Source organism: Heterodontus francisci, chromosome 20 (genome assembly GCF_036365525.1).
Source record: "Heterodontus francisci isolate sHetFra1 chromosome 20, sHetFra1.hap1, whole genome shotgun sequence".
Lineage (NCBI taxonomy): Eukaryota > Metazoa > Chordata > Chondrichthyes > Heterodontiformes > Heterodontidae > Heterodontus > Heterodontus francisci.
The window spans coordinates 24,714,375-24,730,280 of NC_090390.1; the positions used below are offsets into that span (position 1 = coordinate 24,714,375).

The window sequence follows — 15,906 nt, forward strand, 5'->3', positions numbered from 1 at the left end:
TACCTTACAGACAATGTCCCAGACACTGCCATCACCATCCCCAGGTATGTCCTGTCCCACCGGCAGGACAGACCCAGCAGAGGTGGTGGCACAGTGGTATACAGTAGGGAGGGAGTTGCCCTGGGAGTCCTCAACATCGACTCCGGACCCCATGAAGTCTCATGGCATCAGGTCAAACATGGGCAAGATAACCTCCTACTGATTACCACCTACCGCCCTCCCTCAGCTGATGACTCAGTACTCCTCCATGTTGAACACCACTTGGAGGAAGCACTGAGGGTGGCAAGGACACAAATGTACTCTGGGTGGGGGGCTTCAATGTCCATCACCAAGAGTGGCTCGGTAGCACTACTACTGAGCGAGCTGGCCGAGTCCTAAGGATATAGCTGCTAGACTGAGTCTGCGGCAGGTGGTAAGGGAACCAACACGAGGGAAAAACATACTTAACCTCGTCCTCACCAATCTGCCTGCCGCAGATGCTTCTGTCCATGACTGTATTGCTAGGAGTGACCACCGCACAGTCCTTGTGGAGACGGTCCCGCCTTCACATTGAGGATACCGTCCATTGTGTTGTGTGGCACGACCATCGTGCTAAATGGGATAGATTTCGAACAGATCTAGCAATGCAAAACTGGGCATCCATGAGGCGCTGTGGGCCATCAGCAGCAGCAGAATTGTACTCAACCACAATCTGTAACCTCATGGCCTGGCATATCCCCCACTCTACCATTACCATCAAGCCAGGAGACCAACCCTGGTTCAATGGAGAGTGCAGGAGGGCATGCCAGGAGCAGCACCAGGCATACCTCAAAATGAGGTGTCAACCTGGTGAAGCTACAACACAGGACTATCTGCGTGCCAAACTGCGTAAGCAGCATGCGATAGACAGAGCTAAGCGATCCCATTGCCAACGGATCAGATCTAAGCTCTGCAGTCCTGCCACATCCAGCCGTGAATGGTGGTGGACAATTAAACCGCTAACTGGAGGAGGTGGTTCCACAAATATCCCCATCCTCAATGATGGGGGAGCCCAGCACATCAGTGCGAAAGATAAGGCTGAAGCATTTGCAACTATCTTCAACCAGAAGTGCTGAGTTGATGATCCATCTCGGCCTCCTCCTGAAGTCCCCAGCATCACAGGTGCCAGACTTAAGCCAATTCGATTCACTCCGCGTGATATCAAGAAACGACTGAAGGCACTCGATACTGCAAAAGCTATGGGCCCTGACAATATTCCGGCAATAGTACTGACGACCTGCGCCCTTAGCCAAGCTGTTCCAGTACAGCTACAACACGGGCATCTGCACAGCAATGTGGAAAATTGCCCAGGTATGTCCTGTACACAAAAAGCAGGACAAGTCCAACCCAGCCAATTACCGCCCCATCAACCTGCTCTCAATCATCAGTAAAGTGATGGAAGGTGTCATCAACAGTGCCATCAAGCAGCACTTGCTTAGCAATAACCTGCTCAGTGACGCTCAGTTTGTGTTCTGCCAGGGCCACTCGGCTCCTGACCACGTTACGGCCTTGGTTCAAACATGGACAAAAGAACTGAACTCAAGAGGTGAGGTGAGAGTGACTGCCCTTGACATCAAGGCAGCATTTGACCGAGTATGGCATCAAGGAGCCCTAGCAAAACTCAGGTCAATGGGAATCGGGGGGGAAAACCCACCACTGGCTGCAGTCATACCTAGCGCAAAGGAAGATGGTTGTGGTTGTTGGAGGTCAATCATCTGAGCTCCACGACATCACTGCAGGAGTTCCTCAGGGTAGTGTCCTAGGCCCAGCCATCTTCAGCTGCTTCATCAATGACCTACCTTCAATCATAAGATCAGAAGTGGGGATGTTCGCTGATGATTGCACAATGTTCAGCACCATTCGTGACTCCTCAGATACTGAAGCAGTCCGTGTAGAAATGCAGCAAGACCTGGACAATATCCAGGCTTGGGCTGATAAGTGACAAGTAACGTTTGGGCCACACAAGTGCCAGGCAATGACCATCTCCAACAAGAGAGAATCTAACCATCTCCCCTTGACATTCAACGGCATTGCCATCGCTGAATCCCCCACTATCAACATCCTAGTGGCTACCATTGACCAGAAACTGAACTGGAGTAGCCATATAAATACCATGGCTACAAGAGCAGGTCAGAGGCTAGGAATCCTGAGGCGAGTAACTCACCTCCTGACTCCTTAAAGCCTGTCCACCATCTCCAAGGCACAAGTCAGGAGTGTGATGGAATACTCTCCACTTGCCTGGATGGGTGCAGCTCCAACAACACTCAAGAAGATCGACACCAGGACAAAGCAGCCCGCTTGATTGGCAGCCCATCTACAAACTCCCTCCACCACCGACGCACAGTGGCAGCAGTGTGTACCATCTACAAGATGCACTCCAGCAATGCCCCAAGGCTCCTTAGACAGCACCTTCCAAAACTGCAACCTCTACCAACTAGAAGGACAAGGGCAGCAAATGCATGGGAACACCACCACCTGCAAGTTCCCCTCCAAGCCACACATCATCCTGACTTGGAACTATATCGCTGTTCCTTCACTGTCGCTGGGTCAAAATCCTAGAACTCCCTTCTTAACAGCACTGTGGGTATACCTACCCCAAATGGACTGCAGCGGTTCAAGAAGGCAGCTCATCACCTCCTTCTCAAGGGCAATTAGGGATGGGCAATAAATGCTGGCCTAGCCAGCGACGCCCACATTCCTGAATGAATTTTTAAAAAGCCATTTCTTTGTTCCCCATAATAAATTCCCCTGTTTCTAACCGTAAGGGACCTACATTTGTCTTCACTAATCTTTTTCTCATCACATACCTATAGAAACTTTTACAGTCAGTTTTTATGTTCCTCGCAAGCTTGCTCTTGTACTCTATTTTCCCCTTCTTAATCAATCCCTTGGTCCTCCTTTGCTGAATTCTAAACTGCTCCCAATCCTCAGGTCTGTTTTTTTCTGGCGAATTTATATGCCTCTTCCTTGGATCTAATGCTATCTCTAATTTCCCTTGTAAGCCATGGTTTGGCTACCTTTCCCGTTTAACTTTTGCGCCAGATAGGAATAAACAATTGTTGCAGTTCATCCATGCGCTGTTTGAATGTTTGCCATTGCCTTTCCACCAGCGTCCTTTTAAGTAACGTTTCCCAATCCATCATAGCCAACTCACGTCTCATACCTTCGTAGTTTCCTTCACTAAGATTCAGGACCCTAGTCTCAGAATCAATTATGTCACTCTCCATCTTGATGAAGAATTATATTATTTTATGGTCGCTCATCTCCAAGGGGTCTCGCACAACTAGATTGTCAATTATTCATCTCTCATTACACAATACCCAGTTTAGGACAGCCTGTTCTCTAGTTGGTTCCTCAATGTATTGGTCCAGAAAACCATCCCGTATACACTCCATGAATTCCTCCTCTATGGTATTGTGACTAATTTGATTTACCCAATCTATATGCAGCTTTATATCACCCATAATAACAGATGTTCCTTTATCGCATGCATCTCTAATTTCCTGTTTAATGCCATTCCCAACATCACCACTAAAGTTTGGGGGTCTATATACAACCCCACTCACATTTTTTGCTCCTTAGTGTTTCTCAGCTCTACCCATACATATTCCACATCGTCAGAGCTAATATCTTTCCTCACTATTGCATTAATTTCCTTTTTAACCAGCAATGCAACTCCACGGCCTTTTGCTTTTTGTCTGTCCTTCCTAAATACTTAATACCCCTGGATGTTCATTTCCCATCCCTGGTCACCTTGCAGCTATGTCTCTGTAATCCCGACTATATCATACCCGTTTACATCTATTTGTGCAATTAATTCCTCCACTTTATTGCGAATGCTCTGCGTGTTAAGGCACAAAGCCTTAAGGCTTGTCTTTTTAACATTACTTGGCCCCTTCCCACTATTTTTCACTGTGTCCCTGTTTGATTCTGGCCCTTGATTTCTCTGCCTATCACTTTCCTTAGTCCCCTTACTGTCTTTTGTTCTTGTCTTTGATCCACCCTCCTCTTACTCCTTGCAAAGGTTCCCATCCCCCTGCCATTTTAGTTTAAACCTTACCCAACCACTCTCGCAAATACTCCCCCTAGGACATCAGTCCCAGTCCTGTCCAGGTATAACCTGGGCAGGATATTGATAGATTCAGTGCGTGGGCAAAACTGTGGCTGATGCATTTCAGTGCAGGTAAGTATGAGCTCATCCCTTTTGGACCAAAAAAGGATAGACCCGAGTATTATTTAAATGGTGGAAAGCTGAGAATGGTGGAGGTCCAAAGAGATTTAGGGCTCCGTGTATACTGGGTACTGAAATGTTGTCATCGGGTACAAAAAGTAATTTAAAAAAAGGCTAATGGAATGTTAGACTTTACAACTAAAGGGCTAGAATATAATGGGATGGAAGTTCTGCTACAGCTAACCAAAGCTCTGGTTAGACCACATCTGGTGTATGAAATTCTTAGCCGGGCACCTTCAGAAGGATATATTGACCTTGGAAGGAGTGTAGCGCAGATTTGACAGAATGTTACCAAGGCTCCAAGAGAAATTACATAAAATAGGTTTATATTCCCTGGAATATTGAAGGTTCAGGGCTGATATTGAGGTTTATAGGATTTTGAAAGGAATTGATCGGGTACCTGGAAACTTTTTCCACTGGAGGGGGAGTCTCAGACTAGAGGACAATCGGAGCCAGGCCATTTAGGAGAGAAGTTACTTAACACTTCTTCATGCAAAGGGTGGTAGAAGTGTGGAGCACTCTCCCATAAAAAGCAGTAGGTGCTAGCTCAGTTGATAGTTTTAAATATGAGATTGATCATTTTTACTAGTCTGGGGTATAAAAGGATATGCAGCCAAGGTAGGTGGATGGTGCTTAGGTACAGATGAGCCATGATCTCATTGATTGGCGGGTGGAATAAGCTCAAGGGGCTAAATGGCTGACTCCTGTTCCTATGTTGTGACTGAGATTTTCTGAGCATCAATAGTAAGGATAGTTGCAAATACAGAACGATTGCATTAATAAAAATCTGCCCTGATATTTTCAATTAATTATTGTTTAGCCACTAGTATTAATTACTGACAATTACCAGTTCATAGTTGTACCAATAACAAAGTTATTATTTAATCACCACAAAATCTGCAGTGCCTGCTGACAGGGGGTGCTGAGCACTGCACCCAATTTTAATCCATTTTTCCTTCCATTGACCAAGATTTGGTGCCAGGAATTGAGTCTAGTAAAATCTACCCTCATGAGTATGAGGTATTTAGCACTGAAGCTCTTTTTAAACATATATTTACTTGTCCTCAAAACCTTGTAAGGAAAAGCTATTCCAAGAACAATTAGACTTTAAAATGAAGTCCTCTTACTTCCAAACAAAATTGTAAATAGACTTATGAATCTGCTACTTGCCACAAAGGACATTTCAATTGCATTCAATAGCAAGAGTTTTGGAATTTTCTTGGTCTGTAGTGAGACCAGTAATGTACTGGTGATCAATTTGCAATCATGGTCTTAATGGCAGATTTAAAATTTAGTACAGGATGTGTTGCAAGAACCAGTGATTCGCTGAGAAATAAACCACCCAAAAGATTATACAACAAAAGTCTGTTGCAGCCCAAATAAATTATTGGATGAACTGTATATGGTTTACATCCTGGTAAACCACTGCTTCCAGTCATCTTTATTATTTATACCACACACACAACTGTTGTTTTTTTTTTGTAGGTTTTTTTTACCCTTCAAGGTGAGACTGTTAGGCAGAGGATCACTTTTTCCATTGAATCTGGGTTAGTACAACTAGCTTTCACACCTGTGACCTGGGCTATACTCAGCCCAGACTGATGACAGGAAATGGACAAATAAATAATTTTTAATCTTACACTTACCAATGTATCTCAGCTACTCCTTATCCTGTTTGCTCTGGAACTGATGGGATAGGTAGCTTTGTGTAGCATTTCTCCTGCTATGGCATCATAAAGCTCACTTCAGTGATGTCACGGATGACAAATGTTGCCACAATCCATTATTCCCATTGATGTCACTGGAGCAGAGTTTCATGCTGGAGGAATTACGCACAAAATATCAGCTCATACACTAGCATTAAGTCAACATTTATCTCCCATTACAGATAGCATTTAAGATTTGGGAGCATTTAACTTGATTGATCAGTTCATAAAATCCATACAAATACGTGATGCTTTTCATAATCGAGGAAATAATTTTAATGGGTCATTTATGAAGGTTTTGAATTTCAGCACTGTTCTGTCTGTCTCTATTGTTACGACAGAGGCGGGAGGAGTGTACTGTTTATTCTAGTTCTATTTCTCCACAGGTCACAACATATATTTAAATTTTCCCACTTACCAATACAGTCAATCATATACTCCATTTTTCCCAGAATAAAACACACTAACCAGGTTTCTTTAATAAACAACAAAATTATCAGTTTATTATAAAACAAGTCTTAACCAGTAATGAAATAAAGCATAAACACATAGATTGAAATCTTAAAGTTCCCTTTTTACCTTGGCAGCTCACACTTGCATGCACACGTACACCAGTTAACCGGAAAAATAAAAGGGATTTTTGTTCAGAGCTCTGTTCCAGACAAAGAAAAAAAACACTTGGGCTGAATACTTGCTCATCCTTGAAGAAAACAACAGATGAGATATGTTGTGTTCCAAAACTGGCATACAGTCTAGCCTCTGAGTACACGTAGACGGGTCACTGGGGTCTTTTAGAACAGTTCTTTTCAGGCAGTGTTGAGAATTTATTTAGCAGGCTTTTCGTCAAAGACAGGAGACGAGAAGAGTTGACGCAGTGGACTTCTCAGGGTCTTTTAGAGAGGTGTTGGAAAGCTGAGCTGGATTGTGGTCTTCTCTCCTTCCTTGGGAATTATCATCTTCTTCTGCAGGCTTGATTCTTTAAACATTCAAGCAAGAATCTGGTCTCTTCCTCCGTAAGACTTCTTCAGGCTTTAACTTTTTCTCATTCCAGAAGGTAAACACTGACACTACAACTAAATGCTTGAGAGTTTGCTGCTCTCTCAGGTGCGTGCTGCTGCTCCCAGGCTTGTCCCGTCAAGGGGCGCGTGACTGTCACTTCTCTACACACATTATCTCCAGTTACTAGGGTTTCTGTTCTATTTTCAACTTGAGTCATGTGGCAGCCATTGTTACCAAACTAGTTCTTCCAGTGTCCTCTTGATGATCCTCAACTGGTCCAACATTTCTTCAGTTTGACTATGAATTCCTCAAAAAAAATATTTTTAACAAAAAACAGAAGCACTTTCATAACACTGCCTTGTTCACTGCCTCTCGTTCACATGTGTTAAGGAAGTGCATTGTCTGCCACACTTGAGCATTACATCTTTTATGTATAAATTTAGCATCACACTGGTATCTGAAATATACTCAAAAGTAGCAACAAATGACAGCCATGGTAGACGATATACCAAGTAGATGAGAGAAAAACAGGTAGATAAATTTCCAACGAGAAAACATATATGAAAACAACCAGTAACAGAATGACAAAACCACACCGTTCATTAAAACAAAGGTGAATGCAAGATATAGCTCTAAGTATTTTTTGTTATCTTTGGCTATTGTCTTGTTTCTCCATTAAAGATTTACTATTTTAACATCATAAAGATGTAAAAATAAGAACTTACAAGAAAATGATTCAGAATACCTTTACTGTTTTTTTTTTAATGCCTCACATTCTACTTCAGCAGAGGCCTGTTTACAATTTCAATTTTTAATATATGTGATTTCCCAAAGCCATTGCCTTCAGCTGAAGAGACGTAACAAAATAGCAAGCTACAGCTCTCAGCATGCATTTGTGTCTAAAATGTCTTGATTTCTTTTTACAGGATTTTTGCAGTAAGACTGGCATTTCCAAGCATGACCGCGCTTCTAGCTTATACTTTCCACCCCCCTTCCCTTTCAAAGTGTTGGAATAATATTGCCAATACAAAGAAATATAGAAATCATGTTAATTTTTGAACTTTTGAAAGCGGACGTAAATTTGCTTCAATTTGCTGCAGAAACATCAGGGTGGTGGGAAGCATACGAATATCCAGTCGTGAATGGTAGTGAACAATTAAACAACTGACAGGACAAGAAGGCTCTACAAACATCCCCATCCTCAATGATGGGGGAGCCCAGCTCATCAGTGCAAAAGACAAGGCTGAAGCATTTGCATCCATTTTCAGCCAGAAGTGCTGAGTGGGTGATCCATCTCGGCCTCCTCCTGAGGTCCCCAGCACAACAGATGCCAGTCTTCAGCCAATCCAATTCACTCCATGTGATATTAAGAGATGGTTGAAGGCGCTGGATACTGCAAAGGCTATGGGCCCTGACAACATTCCGGCAATAGTACTGAAGACTTGTGCTCCAGAACTAACTGTGCCCAAGCCAAGCTGTTCCAGTACAGCTACAACACTGGCATCTACCCGGCAATGTGGAAAATTGCCCAGGTATGTCCTGCACACAAAAAGCAGGACAAACCTGATCCGACCAATTACTGCCCTGTCAGTCTGCTCCCAATCCTCAGCAAAGTGATGGAAGGGGTTCTCAAAAGTGCTATCAAGCGGCACTTGCTCAGCAATAACCAGCTTGCTGGCGCTCAGTTTGGATTCCGCCAGGGCCACTCAGCTCCTGAGCTCATTACAGCCTTCGTCCAAACATGGATAAAAGAGCTGAACCCCAGAGGTGAGGTGAGAATGACTGCCCTTGACATCAAGGCAGCATTTGACCGAGTATGGCATCAAGAAGCCCTAACAAAACTGGAGACATTGGGAATCTGGAGAAAACACGCTGTTGGTTGGAGTCATACCTAGCACAAAGGAAGATGGTTCAGAACATTACGGCATGAGTTCTCAAGGGTCGTGTCCTAGGCCCAACCATCTTCAGCTGCTTCATCAGTGATCTTCCCTCCATCATAAGGTCAGAAGTGGGGATGTTTGCTGATGATTGCACAATGTTTAGCACCATTCGTGATTCCTCAGATACTGAAGCAGCCCGTTTCCATATACAGCAAGACCTGGACAACATTCAGGCTTGAGCTGATAAGTGGCAAGTAACATTTGCGTCACACAAGTGCCAGGCAATGACCATCTCAGACAAGAGAGAATTTAACCACCACCTCTTGACGTTCAATGGCAGTACCATTGCTGAATCCCTCACTATCAATATCCTGGGGATTACCATTGACCAGAAACTGAACTGGACCGGCCTCATAAATGCTGTGGCTACAAGACCAGGTCAGAGGCTATGAATTCTGCTGTTAGAACTCACCTCCTGACTTCCCAATGTCTGTCCACCACCCACAAGGCACAAGTCAAGAGTGTGATGGAATACTCTCCACTTGCCTGGATGGGTGCAGCTCCAGCAGCACTCGAGAAGCTTGACAACATCCAAGACAAAGCAGCCGGCTTGATTGGCACTCCATCCACCACCTTCGACCTTCACTCCCTCCACCACCGATGCACAGTGGCAGCAATTCATACCATCTACAAGATGCATGTCAGCAACTCACTATGGCTCCTTCGACAGCACCTTCCAAACCCACGACCTCTACCTCCTAGAAGGATAAGAGCAGCAGATGCGTGCGAGCACCACCATCTGCAAATTCCCCTCCAAGCCCCGCACCATCCTGATTTGGAACTATATCGCCGTTCCTTCACTATTCTGGGTCAAAATCCTAGAACTCCATTCCTAGCAGCACTGTTGGTGTACCTATACCCCAAGGACTGCAGCAGTTAAGAAGGCAGCTCACCACCACCTTCTCTAGGGCTATTAGGGATGGGCAATAATTGCTGGCATAGCCAGCAACGCCACATCCCCCGAAACGAATAAAAAAATATATGAATTAGAAGTAGAGTAGGCCACTCGGCCCCCCGACCCTGCTCCGCCATTCAGTAAGATAATGGCTGATCTGATTGGACCCTCGACTTCACATTTCTGTCTACCCCCGATTAACCTTTCACCCCCTTTACTTATCAAGAATCTATCTACCTCTGCTTTAAAAAATATTCAAAGATTCTGCTTCCACCAGCAGAGAGTTCCAAATACTCATAACCCTCTGAGAGAAAACATTTCTCCTCATCTCTGTCTTAAATGGACAACCCCTGATTCTTAAACAGTGACCCCTTGTTCCAGAATTTCCCACAAGAGGAAACATCCTTTCCACATCCACACTCTTAAGTCCCCTCAGGATCTTATAGGTTTCAATCAAGACATCTTTTACACTTCTAAACTCCAGCGGATAGAAGCCTAGCCTGTCCAATCTTCCCTCATGAGACTACCCGCTCGTTCAAGGTATCAGTCTAGTAAACCTCTCTGAACTGCTTCTAACGCATTTACATCCTTTCTTAAATAAGAAGACCAATACTTTACACAGTACTCCAGATGTGTTCTCACCAATGCCATGTTAAGCTGAAGCATAACCTCCCTACTTTTGTATTCAATTCCCCTCGTAATAAATTATAACATTCTATTAGCTTTCCTAATTACTTGTGTACCTGCATACTAACCTTTAGCGATTCATACACTAGCACACCCAAATCTCTCTGCATCTCAGCTCTGCAATCTCTCACCGTTTAGATAATATGCTTTTTTATTCTTCCTGCCAAAATGGATAATTTCACATTTTCCCACATTATACTCCATTTGCCAGATCTTTGCCCATTCACTTAACCTATCTATATCCCTTTTGTAGTCTCCTTATGTCCTCTTCACAACTTATTTTCCTACCTATCTTTGTGGCATCAGCAAATTTAGCAACCATACCTTCGGTCCCATCATCCAAGTCATTTATATAAATTGTAAAAAGTTGAGGCCTTTGGCACACCACTCGTTACCTCTCGCCAACCAGAAAATGACTCATTTATGCCTACTCTCTGTTTCCTGTTAGCTTGCCAACTTCTATCCATGCCAATATGTTACCCCCTACACCATGAGCTTTTATTTTCCATAGTAACCTTTGATGGGGCACTTATCAAGTGCCTTCTAGAAATCTAAGCACAGTACATCTACTGGTTCCCCTTTATCCACAGCATGTTACTTCTTCAAATATCTCCAATAAATTGGTTAAACATAATTTCCCTTTCACAAAACTATGTTGACTCTGCCCGAATACCTTGAATTTTTGAGAGGCAGTTTTTGACGGGAAGCAATGAATGTGCAAAGAAGTTGTTTATTCATGCAGTTTTGACCATTCAAACAAAGTTAATATTTGGAAACCACCCTGTGTCCTACCACTCCCCTTTACATTCTCCCTTTCCGTGTTACATTGAATTATTGGCAGCACAAAAGCAGTCGTTTTGAGACCCTTCCTGTTCCTCATTTCAGTGTTTCCCCTCAAACATCATCCGCAAGCATTGGTTTAGCTTCTACATGTATGCTAATACCTCTAAGCAATACCTCTCCACACCTCTCGATCCCTCCACTTCATCTGTGCTGTCACTGTTTTTCTATCCAGTCATTCGATGAGTTTTAACTTCCTTCAGCGAAACTTTGGAAAGACTGAAACCATTGTCTTTGGCACTGCCAGAGAATCCATCAACCTCCCTGCCCATTGTCTCGGGCTGTCAAACTCTCTGAGACGAGCTCCCTATCTATTCTATCATAAAGACTGCAATTTCCGTAACACCCACCTCTGTCCCTATCTCAGGTCTTCTGCTCCTTCATTCCTTTGCCACCTCCAGACGCAACCACTCCAGTGCTCTCCTTGCCAGCTTCCCATTCTATTTCATAAATTTCAGCTCTTCCAAAACTCTACCTCTCATATCCTATCCCTTACCAAGTCTCACCCGTCAATTGCCCCCCATCCTTCCTGACTTGCATTGACTTCTGGTCCACTAATATCTCAAGTTTAAGATTCTTGCCTTTGTCTTTAAATCTCTCCAACTTCATGATCCTCTACCTCTGTAACCTCTTCCTCAATACTCTTCTTTTTTATTCTTCCTTCCAAAGTGAACAACTTCACATTTTCCCACATTATTCTCCATCTGCTAGATTTTTGCCCACTCACTCAACCTATCTATATCGGTCTGCAACCTCCTTATTTCCTCTTCACAACCTCCAGTGCAAACAAGCCCAGTGTGTCCAACCTTTCCTCATAAGACAACACGCTCATTCCAGGTATCAATCTGTTCCCATGACTTGTGCATCCTTTCCTCTCATTCACTCACAATTGGTGAAGTGCCTTCAGCCACGTAGATCCATTTCTCCAGAGCACCCCTTCCAAATTCCTCTTGCCTCGTCTTTAGGATCTTCCTTGAAATCCACCTCTTTGAATAAAGTTTTGGTCCTTTTGGTAAGCTCTCTTTCTTTGGCTTGGCATCTGTTTTTCAACAAGGCCTCTGTGAAGCACCTTTGGAATGTTTTCTATGTTAAAGGTGTCAAGTCGTTTTAAGAGGAGAATTGAAAGAGTGATGCAACAAACTATTTGGAAAGAAGCAACAACTGGAGGAGGAAGTCTTTCTTTGTCTTGAACAATGCTGCAATAAACAGTACTATGAACATATGAATTAGGAGCAGAAGTAGGCCATTCAGCCCTTCGAGCCTGCTCCACCATTCAATAAGATCATGGCTGATCTGTTTGTGTCTCAAATTCCACACTCCCATCTTCCCATGATAACCTTTGATTCCCTTGCCTAACAAGAATCTATCTACCCCGCCATAAAATTATTCAATGACCCTGCCTCCACCACCTTCTGAGGCAGAGAGTTCCAAAGTCCCACAACCCACTGAGAGAAAAATTTCCTCATCTCTGTCCTAAAAGGACGACCCCTAATTTTAAAACAGTGCCCCCTAGTTTCGGACTCCCTCACAAGAGGAAACATCCTTTCCACATCCACCTTGTAAGATTGTTCAGGATCTTATATACTTCAATCAAGTCTCCCCTCACTCTTCTAAACTCCAGTGCAAACAAGCCCAGTGTGTCCAACCTTTCCTCATAAGACAACACGCTCATTCCAGGTATCAATCTAGTAAACCTCCTCTGAACCACCTCCAATGCATTCACATCCTACCTTAAATAAGGAGACCAAAACTGCACACAGTATTCGAGATGTGGTCTCACCAATGCCCTGTATAACTGAAGCATAACATCCTTACTTTTATTTTCAATTCCTATCTATATCGGTCTGCAACCTCCTTATTTCCTCTTCACAACATACTTTCCTACCTATCTTTGTGTCATCTGCAAATTTGGCTACCGTGCTATCACTCCCCTCATCTAGGTCATTGATATAAATTGTAAAAGTTTGAGGCCCCAGCACAGACCTCTGCGGGACTGCCAATCAGAAAAGGACCCATTTATGCTTACTGTCTGTTTTCTGCCAGCCAGCCAATCTTCTATCCATGGTAATATGTTATCCATTACACCATGAGCTCCTACTTTGCGCAATAACCTTTTATGTGGCATCTTGTCAAGTGCCTTCTGGAAATCCAAGTACAGTATGTCAACGGGCTCCCCTTAATCCACGGCACATGTTACTCCTTCAAAAAACTCCAATAAATTATTTAAACCTGGTCTCCCTTTCACAAAGCCATGCTGACTATTCCTGATTACCTTGAGGTTTTCTAAGTGCTCAGCTGTAGCCTCCTTTAATGATCGATTCTAACACCTTCCCCACTACAGACGTCAAGCTAACTGGCCTATAGTTACTTGTTTTCTGCCTCCCCTCCCCCACTTCTTGAATAGAGGGGTTAAATTTGTTCTTTTCCAGTCTGATGGAACCTTTCCAGAATCTAGTGAATTTTGAAAATTAACGCCAATGCATCTACTACCTCATTAGCCCCCTCTTTTAAGACCCTAGGATGAAGCCCATCAGGACCTGGGGACTTGTCAGCCTACAGCTCCATCAGTTTGGTCAGTACTGTTTCCCTGGTGATTGTAATTTCACCAAGTTCCTCCATTCCTTCCACCTCCTAATTTACATCTATTATTGGAATGTTTTTTGTATCCTCTATCGTGAAGACAGAAGCAAAATATTTGTTCATTTCATCCGCCATTTCCTTATTATCTACTATTAACTCCCCATTCTCACTCTCTCGAGGACCAACATTCACTTTACTTACTCTTTTCCTTTTTAAATAGCTGTTGAAACTCTTGCTATCTGTTTTTACATTTCTAGTTAGCTTCCTCTCATACTGTAATTTCTTTCTCCTGATTAACCTTTTAGTCATACTCTGCCGTTCTTTATATTCTGACTAATTATCTGACCTGCCACTCATCTTTGCGCAATGATATGCCTTTTCCTTAAGTTTGATGCTTTCTTTAACTTCTTTAATTAATCATGGATGGTGGGTCCTTAGAATTTTTCTTTATAGTCGGAATATACTGTGTATGTTGTGTGGTATCACATTCCTATTCTTATAAATAGTATTTCCTCTGATTCACCAAGTAATGCTATGGGCAATCTGTTCGTATAAAAGACCATTAGGGTGTTTGATTTCCGCCAGAGACATCAGTGATGTCACTGGAATGGTTGCCATTGTCAGGCCCGAGCCATTTAAATTTCCAGGCCTTAGTATCAGGCTGCCAATGAGCTGCCTGTACTCAGCTGCAGCTGGGTAGTTGTAGGAAGGCAGGAAATCGGCTGGCTTCCATGCTGAGCCGGCCAGCAGGCTGCGTCTTGGCATTGGGGCAGGGGGAGTCCTGGGAGAGGCTCCAAATGAGTCAACGATGAGCTGGATATTTTGTGGGGGGCACCCAACTCCTCCTGGGCCCAGCAGAAAAGGATTTTTTTTTTGAGTGGCCTCCAATGGTTCATTGGACTGCTAGTTTGGCTGCTTAGCTCCTGGTACAAATGGGCAAAATATGCAAGTTGCTGTTGACATAGTTGCAGTTTCAGATTATTGTCAGTCTTTTACATGAAAGTTCTTGAATCTAAAACCAGCCTGAAGAGGTTTCCACTTTTGTATTGTGTTTCTATTCTCAACATAAAATCATAAAATCTGTAGACTGATATAAACAGAGATTACAGGTTTTGGTTAGCAGGATCTGGCCTCTTCCACTTCTAGGATGATGAGTAATCCAGCCTAGTTAAACAGTGGAGTTTTGTTTATGTTTGACAGGCTTGTTTTTATAAAGACAAGAGATACTGGCAGGATTTGGCTTGAATGCACTGAAAAATACCAGAGTAGTTGCAATATTTGCCTATGGATTAATAAGAGCCCCAGTATAAATGGAGTCAGGTTTATTCGGCTGCAAATTAGATTGCATTTGCTGTGTTCTGGTCATTTTGCTGAATGAAGTAGCTTTTGTTCAAACATAGTTATGTAAGTACTCAACATTCTTTTGTTTGTTCCAATGCAGTTTACAGTAAATGGACACTGCTATGGATTATGAAAGGCCAAATGTTGAAACTATTAAGTGCGTTGTTGTCGGAGACAATGCTGTGGGAAAGACACGACTCATCTGTGCAAGAGCATGCAATACCACCCTGACACAATACCAGCTGCTGTCCACCCACGTTCCCACTGTCTGGGCAATTGATCAGTATCGTGTTTGCCAAGAGGTAAGAATTTTTTTCCAAAAAATGTGACTTAATAAACTCTACTTTTCATAATAAATATACTCAATTCATGAAGTCCCACAATATAGTGCTTTGAATATACTCCAATGTAATTATTCATTAATTTTTGATTGATTGTATGGTTAATCCAGAGAACCCACATATGACTGTCAACCAAAACAAAAATTGAACAGTCAGTTGATTGGAAATACCATGCAGTTATTTCATATTTTTCGAACATATGTCTTAATGTAATTTTAGATTCAGTAGTAGAAGTAATAGACCTCTAAACATAAATTGTATAAAACAGTTTTAAAACTATATAGCGTATAACTCATTTTGAAGTGAATGAGTTCAGGTTTGGATGAAA

At 43.0% G+C, this 15,906-nt stretch overlaps 1 protein-coding gene across 6 annotated transcripts in view; it reads left to right on the forward strand.

The window, feature by feature from the left end:
• rhobtb1 (Rho related BTB domain containing 1) overlaps window positions 1-15,906 on the forward strand; it is a 120,410-nt gene that overhangs the window by 38,539 nt on the left and 65,965 nt on the right. For 5 of the 6 annotated variants that reach the window (XM_068052447.1, XM_068052446.1, XM_068052445.1 and 2 more), the window contains exon 2: window positions 15,338-15,539. In XM_068052447.1, the coding sequence (XP_067908548.1) occupies window positions 15,348-15,539 (192 nt within the window). In that variant the 5' untranslated portion in view covers window positions 15,338-15,347. Of the gene's footprint in view, window positions 1-15,147; window positions 15,212-15,337; window positions 15,540-15,906 lie in introns of those variants that run through there. The other variant, XM_068052449.1, reaches the window with a different exon arrangement.